The 12343-nt window shown below is 40.8% G+C and overlaps 1 protein-coding gene across 50 annotated transcripts in view; it reads right to left on the bottom strand.

The window, feature by feature from the left end:
• TRDN (triadin) overlaps positions 1-12343 on the bottom strand; it is a 1152170-nt gene that overhangs the window by 814717 nt on the left and 325110 nt on the right. For all 50 annotated transcript variants that reach the window (XM_075339946.1, XM_075339974.1, XM_075339964.1 and 47 more), the window contains one exon: positions 6026-6085. In XM_075339946.1, the coding sequence (XP_075196061.1) occupies positions 6026-6085 (60 nt within the window). The remainder of the gene's footprint in view (positions 1-6025; positions 6086-12343) is intronic.

Here is a 12343-nt window from a genome sequence, read left to right as displayed (position 1 = left end):
CCACTCATCTGCCCCTCTGTTGCCTTAGCTAACCCTTCTAGTCCTGCACTCCATCCATCCTCTTCTTTCCTACAGAATGTGTTGTCCTCTTCAGGCATCATCACTTTGGGCTTACGGTGTCCAGTAAGCATCTGTGAACTTCACAAGTCCCCATGCAGAGGAGAGATGCCTAAAAGGGACTGTCGTGTACTGAAGGGCGGAAGAGGCCTGCTGGAGCATAGGACTGGACAGTATGCTGCAGCACTACTGAGAGAAGTGAGAAATGATGTATCATATATTATAGCCCTTTTAATTTCCACTACAATTCAGCAAAATGATGTCTGGCAGCAAGCTACAAGGGGCTGCTGATAAGTCTTTGGCTTTGTGATCTTTTTTTGCTTCTATGATAACGAATGTTACATCACATGAAAGCCTTATATGCCTAATATATATTTTCAAAATTTTTGTGTTTGTTGGTTATAGCAACAGTGTTCTACGCATGCGGAAAAACAAAATAGTGGAGTCTAATGCGATATTCACAGCAACTGAGAGCACAGGAGTGATAAAATTCTTGTTTCTGCAAGGAAAGTCCGCAAAGGATGCTCATGGGGATATGTCGCAGACATTGGGGATCAATGCCCTTCATATTCCACCGTTCAGAACTGGGTTGCCACATATAAAACGGGCCACTTCAGTACCAATGATGAGGAATGTCCTGGATGATCAAGAGTGGTTGTTGTTCCGGAGAGTCAATGCTGAGCACAACCTCATGCTGGAGAATCAACAAATTTCAGCTAAAGCAATAGCAGACATCATGGGGATTTCCAGTGAACGTGTTTGTGTCATTATCCATGAACATTTGGACATGAGGAACCTATCTGCAAAGTGGGTCCCCAAATGCTTGACAACAGATCAGAGAAGCATGCGAATGAAAACTTCCTGGTCGATTTGTCAGCATTTCCGATCTGATAAGAAATTCCTGGATTGACTGGTCACTATGGATGAGACCTGGATTTATTTGTATGACCATGAAAACAAAAGAGTAGAGGCACAGTGGTTCTCCTCATCCAAAGAAGTTCAGGGTGTAAAAATCAGCCACTATGAGGTTGGTGTCTATGTTCTGATAAAAGAAGGGCATGCTGCTAGTGGACGTCCTTCAAAAAGGTTGCACCCTAAATGAAAGGTATTACATTGAACTTTTTGACCAATTGAAGGAAGCTCTAAAGGCCAAAAGGTGTGGCAAGCTGTCCAAAGGAATCATTAATGCAAGACAATGCCTCCGCTTACACTGCACAAGCGACCACGGCAAATCTGGCAGAGCTGGGCTTCCAGCTGGTTAACCATCCACCTTATTCACCAAATGTAGCTCCATCCGACTATCATCTGTTTCCAAACCTAAATTAACACCTCAAGGGTACCAAATGTCACACCATTTCTGATGTCATGACTGCTATGGATGCCTGGTTTGAGGCACAACCGAAATCCTTCTTTTTGCTAGACTTACAGAACTTGGAATACTGATATAAGAAGTGTGTTGATATTAGTGGAGAGTATAGGCCGCTTTACACACAACGATATTGCTAACGAGATATTGCTGGGGTCACGGAATTCGTGATGCACATCCAGCGTCGTTAGCGTCGTTGTTGCATGTGACACCTACGAGCGTCAGCTAACAATCAGAAATACTCACCAAATCATTGATCGTTGACTCGTCGTTCATTTCCCAAATATCGTTGTTCATTTTGGACGCAGATTGTTCGTCTTTCACGAGGCAGCACACATTGCTATGTGTGACACCCTGGGAACGACAAACAACAGCGTTCCTGCATCCTCCGGCAACGAGGTGGGCATGTCGTTAATGCGGCCACTCTCTGCTCCTCCGTTTCTATTGGTGGGCTGCTGTGTGACGTTGCTGTGACGCCGCAGGAACCTCCCCCTTAAAAAAGAGGTTTTTCACAGCGACAGCGTTAGGAAGGTAAGTTGGTGTGACGCGTACCGGCAATATTTTTTGCCACAGGCAGCGATTATCCGTGACGCACAAACGATGGGGGTGGGTGCAATGTCGCAGCGTGTAAAGTGGTCTTATGTGGAATAAATATAAAGTTTCATCATCCTATCTCGTTTCTTTCTGGGTAAAGCCAAAGACTTATCAGCAGACCCTCATATTTTGCTAAATTTGCACAAAGTGATTAAAAAATATTGGATTCAGGAAAATCTGCTTTTTTTTGTAAAATCTAAGGCAATTTCAATTGACCGCAAACTAATTCGCAAATCTCTAGTTTATATATCTATAGTTGATAAAATGAATTACACATAATTAAAAGTTATTATTTTTAGCAGTTTCAGTAAATGAAACTGGCACTTGTCTGTCATTTAAATTTATAAAACATATGTCGCTACCACTGAACATATGTTCTAAAAATTGTGTCATAAAGATGAGGATTGTACTTATTAAAAGATTTATCAGGCACTTTATTCGTATTAAACATGGTTGGAAAGATTACTGCATATTATAAGTCCTTTAAGCACCTCTTACTGACCAAGCAGGGCGAGTGAGAACTAAAGCTTATAATTTGAATTAATTTCTTATTTTTATCTCCTGGAACACAAGAAATCTCAGTGGTTGTAGTTCTGATCACCAGAATAGCATTTAACACATACACTTTATGTAGACAGCTTTTCTTTCTAACCCATCTGGTGGTTTATTGTCATACCGTGTGCTTTACAAATATTGTCAGTTGGATACAATGAAACTCAGTTGATAAACTAAAGTTGTTCAGATCATTATTATAATAACCCAAATTTCTTTTCATTTTCAAAATTGAATGACCTATATTTATTTACCTAATAATTATAAATTAGCAAATCAATTGATTGCAAATTGCATCTGTTGAAATTCATGAAAACTAAAGGCCCCGTCACACACGAGATCCCTAACAAAATCGTTGCTGAGTCACAGTTTCTGTGACACAGTAGCAATCTCACCAGCGATCTCGTTATGTGTGACACCTACTAGCGATTAGGCCCCTGTTGTGAGGTCTCTAGTTGTTGCCGAATGATCCGGACCATTTTCTTCAAAGGCGATGTCCTGCTGGGCAGGACACATCGCTTTGTTTGACACTGTGTGACAGGGTCCCAATGACTGCCGAGATCGTTATACAGGTCGCTACTGCGACCTGCATCGTTACTGCATCGTTGGTAAGGTCTGACTGTTTGACATCTCACCAGCGACTTACCAGCGATCCTTATCAGGTCATATTTACGGGATTGCTGGTAAGTTGTTGTGTATGACTGGGCCTTAAGTGCACCCAATGAATTCAAACAATTAGTGATTCAATTTGGGTAATTTTCCAAATGCATTCACATCACATGGTATAGCATGACTAGAAAGGATGGGCTATCATAGCTTGAATGAAAGCTGAGGCAGGGAATGTAGCAGCCATTTTTGGATGAATCTGGATAATGGGAGGATGTTACAATTAACAAATTAGCAATAGAGATAAGATTAGAAAGCCATAAACCCTAAAGAAACATGACATATAGTTTGTGACAAGACAGCAGTGCGAAAAATTACCATTTATTTGTCCAAGCAATTTATATTGGGTCATTTTAATTGTACTAATGACGAGTTTACATTAAGGAGATTAAAATTAGTTGGATACAGTCCTGGGTTAATCACAATTTTTTGAGGGCAATTGAAGTACTTGTAATTTGCCACAAATCAGATTTTTAAACTACAAATCATCAAAGTTAGCAAATTTTAATTTAAAAAAGATTTGCTCATCTCTACTAAAAATGGGACATGAAGTGAGTGGCCTAATTTATAATTTTTCGCTACCTACAGTCATGGCCAAAAGTTTTGAGAATGACACCAAAATTATATTTTCACATGATCTGTTGCCCTCTGGTTTTTAATTGTGTTTGTCTGATGTTTACATCACATACAGAAATATAATTGCAATCATATTATGAGTACCAAAAGGTTATATTGACAGTTAGAATGAGTTAATGCAGCAAGTCAATATTTGCAGTGTTGACCCTTCTTCTTCAGGACCTCTGCAATTCTCCCTGGCATGCTCTCAATCAACTTCTGGATCAAATCCTGACTGATAGCTGTCCATTCTTGCATAAGCAATGCTTGCATTTTGCCAGAATTTGTTGGTTTTTGTTTGTCCACCCGTCTCTTGATGATTGCCCACAAGTTCTCAATGGGATTAAGATCTGGGGAGTTTCCAGGCCATGGACATAAAATCTCTATGTTTTGTTCCATGAGCCATTTAGTGATCACATTTGCTTTATGGCAAGGTGCTCCATCATGCTGGAAAAGGCATTGCTGGGCGCCAAACTGCTCTTGGACAGTTTGGAGAAGTTGCTATTGGAGGACATTCTGGTACTATTCTTTATTCATGGCTGTGTTTTTAGGCAAGACTGTGAGTGAGCTGATTCCCTTGGCTGAGAAGCAACCCCACACATGAATCGTTTCAGGATGCTTAAGAGTTGGCATGAGACAAGACTGGTGGTAGCGCTCACCTCTTCTTCTACTAATAAGCTGTTTTCCAGATGTCCCAAACAATCAAAAAGGGGATTCATCTGAGAAAATGACTTTACCCCAGTCCTCAGCAGTCCACTCCCTGTACCTTTTGCAGAATATCAGTCGGTCCCTGATGTTTTTTCTGGAGAGAAGTGGCTTCTTTGCTACTCTCCTTGAAACCAGGCCTTGCTCAAGCAGTCTCGGCCTCACAGTGCGTGCAGAAGCACTCACACCAGCCTGCTGCTATTGCTGAGCTAGCTTGGCACTGCTGGTAGTCCGATCCCGCAGCTGAAACCGTTTTAAGATACGGTCCTGGCATTTGCTGGTCCTTCTTGGGTGCCCTGGAGCCTTTTTGGCAACAATGGAAGGTCTCTCCTTGAAGTTCTTGATGATGCAATAGATTGTTGACTGAGGTGCAATCTTTGTAGCTGCGATACTCTTCCCTGTTAGACCATTTTTGTGCAGAGCAATGATGGCTGCACATGTTTCTTTAGAGATAACCATGGTTAACTGAAGAGAAACAATGATACCAAGCACCAGCCTCCTTTTAAAGTGTCCAGTGGTGTCATTCTTACTTAATCATGACTGATTGATCGCCAGCCCTGTCCTCATCAACACCCACACCTGTGTTAATGGAACAATCACTAAAACAATGTTAGCTACTCCTTTTAAGGCAGGAATGCAATGATGTTGAAATGTGTTTTGGGGGTTAAAGTTCATTTTCTTAGCCAATATTGACTTTGCAAGTAATTGCTGCTAAGCTGATCACTCTTTATGACATTCTGGAGTATATGCAAATTGCCATTAGAAAAACTTAAGCTGTAGACGTTGTAAAAATTAATATTTGTAGCATTCTCAAAACGTTTGGCCATGACTGTAGAGGGACTTCCTTCTGCTAATAAATAGTTTTAGACACTGCATTATATTAACTTAGAATGCTATCACAATGCATACAAAAAGTTGTGAAAATTAAAAATGGGAAATTTATTTCTGCTACGTGTATCCATTTTATTATACATTGATTTTTTGAATATTCTATTAGGCTCATTCGCATGCACAGCCATTTTATGCTTTATGTGGAGCACAATATGGTATATCAACTATTAGTAAAAGTAAAAGAAACTGTTTTATTCTTGTGGATAAAAGATGGATAACACAGAAAGTTCTCTCGGAGCAAGACGAGACTAATTAGAGGAAGCATTGTTCCAATTGACCGGAATGATTTGTTACACCATAATGTGCAGTATGAGAGAATGCTGATTGTAAAATAGAAAACTTATCACTGCACATGAGTTTTTTAATTAGACTTGTATGGCAGGTAAAGCCCATTAATAAGAATTTTTCAAAACTGCTATCTGGCTAGATTTAGACATAATTAGCTGCAAGTTCTTGTCTTTATTACAGAGTTTTCTCTGTGATAGGAGTTTATCCACAAGGAATTAAATCTGAAGGTAAGTTGATCCTTTCGGAAAAGCATAGAATATGAAGCTAGCGCACAAAGACTTTTTGAAATACCTGTGTATAAATCCCCGTGAGCATACATGTCAACCACATAGCGACAGAACTGATACTGATCTAACAGAACAAAAAGGAAAAGAAGACCAATCAACAAAAAGGATACATGAAGATGGCTTATGATCAACAAGAAACACAAATGCATACAGTACAATGATTACAAGCTATACAAATTGGTATGTTGTGTAATGACAATATCCATAAGTAGCATAACTGTAAATTTTACATAATTATTTTTGCAATGTTAGAGGTCCTACTAGAATATACAAATCACTAAGCTGCTGAGTGTAAGGGGCAATTTTTAAGAACTAATATTAGATTAGATTAACATGGGCAATAAATAACCATATTTTTTAATGTATATTAGTGATCCTGAATCAAATCAAGAAAAAAAAAGACACAGAGACACTGTCCTAGTGAGGATCAGCAAGAAACAGAGGGAAACAGATGATTGTTGGAGAGGCTCACCTGGGTTGGTTAGGATGTGGCAGGCACAACTCTTGTGTAGGCACACTGGAGACTGCTGCACAAAATGTCAATGCCAAAAAGGGGATAAAAATTGTAAGAAAATTGGAGAAAAATCTGATGATGAAGAAGGTGTTGTCTCAAACTGGATATAACACGTATATCCTCTAAGAAGTGTATCTATAAGGACTTATGGGACCAATAGAGCCCCTATCGGAATGGCAAAAGTAGGTGTATCCTTCATAAGGTGGCTAGTTAAGCACTTTCGTGCTTTATAATGGGTCCACCATGGTACCACCACATACCATGGCGGACCCATTAGAGTGGCCTTTTATTGTGGCCAGCCTAAGGCACACCTGTGCAAGAATCATGCTGCCTAATCAGGATCTTGATATGCCACATGTGTGAGGTGGATGGATAATCTTGGCAAAGGAGAAGTGCTCACTAACACAGATTTGTGAACAATATTTGAGAGAATAGGGCCTTTTGTGTACATAAAAAAAGTCTTAGATCTTTCAGTTCAGCTAAAGAAAAGTAGAAGCAAAAATAAAAGTATAGTGCTTATTTTTTTGTTCAGTATATTTAAAAACAAAATGCTCTCAAAACAAAGTGATTTGGGAAGTACAAAGGTCTTTTTGTCTGGTTACAATACAACTCACACATTCATTGATTAGCTACAGCATGCCGTAAAAGAAAAGAATGAAAGCTCCATACCCTATGAATGCAAGAAGGTCTTAGAAAAAGTTTCTTCATGGAAAAAGGAAACATCCATACAGCTCATAACAGGAATAGTAGAGGCATCATAATCATTAAAGACAACTTGTGTTACCAGGTTTTTCCCATATAAACAACAGCCACCAACAGTAAGCCCTAATATACCATTCTAGAATACTACATATAACTCCTCAAGCTGATCTGTATAACATACAAAAGACCTTTTATTATACTCCCCTTTGGGGTTGTCTGGTCCGATGGGCATCGCTGGTCTTGATCTGGTGCTTGCTCTCTGTTTGCAATCGCTATCCTCTTTTCCTGCTTTATGCGGATTACCCAATCTATGTCATCCACACAGTGTCCTCCATTGTGCCTATGTGCACAAACACTTCTCTCTTCCCTTCTCAGGGCAAAGCAAAGTACTATAATGCACATCTACGGGCGGTCTTTGACCTTTCCCCGGACTTGCACATTAAAGTAATTTGCTCTGCTTTCAACAGGGCAGAGAGAAGTGTGCATGTGCAGAAGCGCAATGGAGGACACTGTGCAGATGATGTAGGACAAGTAATATACAAAAAGCAGGGAAGGAGGATGGCGATCGCAAGCAGGGAAGAGGCGGTGCCCATCAGACCGGACTGCCCTGCAGGGGAATATCATAAAAAATGTTTTTTTATGTAATACAGAGCAGCCTGCCAACTTATATATAATATTCAGTTTATATAGGAAAAAACTGGTCACAGGTTCTCTTTAAATAGTTTCTGCCTTAGTATTTAATATGTTGTTCATTTGAGGTCCCCACTAATAGCTATTACTTCTTTTTTTATGGGTATAAATAAATATTTTGCTATTTATTTACAGACAACATTGGCCCTATTACTTTTTCACACAAAAGAACCCAGATCGAAGGTGAAAAAAATGCAACAAAGTTGTCAAAAGGTCATCCAGTAGTTGATAATACTCATGAGTATCAGGTTGGTGGGAGTCGGACACCTACCCCACATGGTTACCAAGCTTTTTTTTGCAATTTCACCCCACTTGGAATTTGTTTTCAGTACATTACATGGCAGAGTGAATGGTGTCATTCAAAATTATAACTCGTCACATAAAAAGCAAGCCCTCAAACAGCTACATGGCTAGAGAAAAAGTTATGGCTCCTGAAAGACTGTGTGGAAAAAAAACAAAATAAAAAAAAACAAAATTGCCCATAGGTGAAGGGATTAAAATACCAAAGTGGATAAAAAAGAGAATTACATATAAACTAGTCTTCAAAAATGGTGCAAATGGAAAAATGAATTAGGTGCAAACAAAAAAGAGGGCAAACACACAAAACAAGAAAAAAAGGATAGGCATTAAGGCAATGATGAATCATTACCATTGTTTATTTAGTATTATTATTTACATTTTGTGTGGCTCCATTATGTGTGTATTTTTACAATCTATTATTTACACGATGCATACTTCAACTACCCAAGTTCAAACAATGCCTTGTAACTTGCAAAAATAAAAAATATCAAGGTTTCCATTAAGCAACAAATCAGATTACAACCTGTGGGGCTATTATACAGATTAGACTAATATTGGTTGAACCCATGGATATCCGTGACAACAGCCTGTGTATAGTAGACCTTGCGATTTTCCCCCAACTTGTTATTTTGTGGAAGAGAAGGATCAAACGCATAGTTTTTCTGATGAATAATCTTTTTATTTTAGGGATAAGGCACTGGTGTGTTCTGATAAGTGCTCTCATAGAGAACACATAGACTGCTCAGACAAGCATTTGTGATTATGGAGAATTCGGGAGACTTACCTATCAACTGAATGATCATTCGTCTGACATCTATCTGCTGTATATAGGAGGCTTTAGTTTAACTATTTACTGGTGTCAGATATATTAGTATTTCTACAAGTGAGAAAAAAATATTCCATGCTATTGTGAAAGCCCCATTCAGATGAATGGTGCAGGTGCTGAAATTTCTTCCCCAAATTTGCTGCATTGAAAGCATTAAAAAAAGAAAGCAATAACCTGATTTTATTATTTGAGCAACTTTATCAAGAAAATGGAATGTTTATCCTGAAAAATTAGAAGGGCTGGAGGTTGAAGTTGTACGGTGAAGCTAGGTACCCTCCATTCTCTTTATTGCCAGGGTCCCAGCAGTGGGATCAGTGGACAGGTTTATAAATTGTGGGAAAATCCTTTACTCTTCCATTAGATGTCTGGTTTTACATTCAGTCTTTGTTTATACCCCAACTCCCTCTCTATATTTTGTTTTTGGATTTTCTTTTTTACAAAACAATATACAGCTAGTCATTATGTAAAATCAATCAAGAGTTCATTCTAAATATGACTTGTATTATCTGTAAGAAACAATATGATGACAATGTAAAAAAATCACATATGATAGGGTTTTAGCTACTGGTTTATCTCTGCTTAGCCTTAAGGCTACTTTACCCACTGCGATATCGGTCCCGATATCGCTAGTGTGGGTACCCGCCCCCATCTGTTGCGCGACACGGGCATATCGCTGCCCGTGCCGCACAACATCGCCCACAGCCGTCACACATACTTACCTGTCCGGCGACGTCGCTGTGACGGGCGAACCGCCTCCTTTCTAAGGGGGCGGTCCATGCGGCATCACAGCGACGTCACTGAACTGGCGCCCAATCGCAGCGGAGGGGCGGAGATGAGCGGGACGTAACATCCCGCCCACCTCCTTCCTTCCGCATAGCGGCCGGGAGGCAGGTAGGGAGAGTTTCCTCGCTCCTGCGGCGTCACACGCAGCGATGTGTGCTGCCGCAGGAACGACGAACAACCTCGTTACTGATGAAGTAACGATAATTGGGAATGGACCCCCGTGTCGCCGATTAGCGATTTTGCACTGTTTTGCAACGATGCAAAATCGCTAATCGATGTCACACGCAACGGCATCGCTAATGCGGCCGGATGTGCGTCACGAATTCCGTGACCCCAACGACTCCGCATTAGCGATGTCGTAGCGTGTAAAGCCCGCTTAAGTGCCAAAAATATATGCTGGAATATCAGATACCTAGACTAATAGATACAAAGATAAAAAATGTACCGTATTTTTCGCTTTATAAGACGCACTTTTGTTCCCCCGAATTTTGGGGGAAAGTAGGGGGTGCGTCTTATAAACCGAATATACGGGGGGGTGTATATATATATATAGATATATATATCTATATATATATATATATATACACACTGCAGGGTCCGCTCTGGAGCGGTGCTGGGAGCTGGTGAAGCTGCGGGCGGCAGCGTTAGATCTCCTGGTCCCGCTCATATAATATGCACAGCCGCTGTCCATCAGCGTGGTGCTGAAACCGCATCACGCTGATGGGCTGGGGCAGTGGGGCATATTGTATCTGCCTGTGCTCCCTTTGATCGCACATGATCCCCCCTGTGTTAGATATGGCCCCCATACTGCTGCCCATAGTAAATAAAAAAGCTTTACTAACCTCCAGCACTGATCTCTCAGTCTCCTGCTGCTGCTGTCTGTGATCAGGCACGCAGAGATGATATCACTCTGCTGTGCCGATCACATGACCAGCAGCAAGAACCAGGAAGTGGAGGAAGCCGGAGCTCAACCCCACTGAGGGAGACACAGGGATTACAGTGCTGAGAAGGTAAGGAAAGTGTTTTATTTTATTATGGGCAGCAGTATTGGGGGCATATCTAACACAGGATAGGTGTGCCATCTATAGTGGCCATGGGCAGCAGTATGGGGGCCATATCAAACACAGGGGAGATGTGCCATCTATAATGGCCATGGGCATCAGTATGGGGGCCATATCTAACAGGGGAGATGTGCCATCTATAGTGTCCATAGGCAGCAGTATGGGGGCCATATCAAACACAGGAGAGATGTGCCATCTATAGTGGCTATGGGCAGCAGTATGGGGGCCATATCAAACACAGGGGAGGTGTGCCATCTATAGGGGCCATGGGTAGAACAGGGGGACGTGTCCCAGCACAAGGGGGCTATATTCTATATAAGGGGGCCATATCCAGATTAAGGGGGACTAATTTTAGGATGGGGGCTATGAGGGACATATTCCCTATATGATTTGTTAGACGGACACTGGCATTATAAGATGGACCCCATTTAAAATTAAAAAAAAAAAAATCTCTTTTCCTTCACCAAATTTGGCGGTGCGTCTTATAATCAGGTGCGTCTTATAAAACGAAAAATACGGTATATTATTACGCCAGGTTTAAAGTACTTGATCTGCTATATGTTTACTGATCAGCAGTTGCTTGATAAACTGTTTAGACAGGCAGAGTATATTTAATATGCACACAGATTGATCAGTAATACATCGTTCTGAGTGCTTATACTGCATAGCGTCCTGACAATGTGTTGCCAGAAAGAATGCATTCTAGGCAAACCGAAACATCAAGCCAGTAGACACTTAGCAGGTGATCGGCAGCCTGTTTACACTGCTCGAATATCATGAAATTAGCATTTCTAGAACACTCATTAATGATAATCATGTAGAGTACAATTTACCGTTAGGCTTTCTCAAAAATTATATAAGTTTATATATATATACATATATATATATATATATATACTAGCAGTTATTGTGATATTATGTTGTTGTTGGGGCTTCCAGTACCTTCTCGATGGTGATTAATGTCTGTTTTGTCAGGCAGCAACACCCCGCAGCCTCGCCAAACAGCTGCTTCTGGTGCCCCAGTGGCAGCATGCAGGCGGAATCGCTCAGTTCCACAGCTCCACAGCTACCTCATCTTCTGATAGTGGCCGCCATTTGGATACTGCACACCTGCCTCTTGTTGATTTAAATCAGAGGCAGATATGTAGTAACCGGCCGCGGCTGCTATCAGTCGACTGGGCCAAAACTGGGCATTTCCAGCTTACTGCTGCTACTGCCAGCAGCGGGAATAGCTGGTCGGTGGGGGTGCAGGATGCCAGACCCCAGACGATCAGACATTGATGACCTCTGCTAAAGACAGGCCATCAATGTAAAAGTAGTGGATAACTTCTTTAACCTAAAACACTGCTTTTGAGAATGTACTGGAAACCTTACAATCAACACAATATCATATGAACTGCTGGTAGGATTTCCTTGTTTAATAGTTTTAATAATGTTAAATTCATC

Source organism: Anomaloglossus baeobatrachus, chromosome 3 (genome assembly GCF_048569485.1).
Source record: "Anomaloglossus baeobatrachus isolate aAnoBae1 chromosome 3, aAnoBae1.hap1, whole genome shotgun sequence".
Classification (NCBI taxonomy): Eukaryota; Metazoa; Chordata; class Amphibia; order Anura; family Aromobatidae; genus Anomaloglossus; species Anomaloglossus baeobatrachus.
This window is presented reverse-complemented; position numbering and strand designations above follow the sequence as displayed.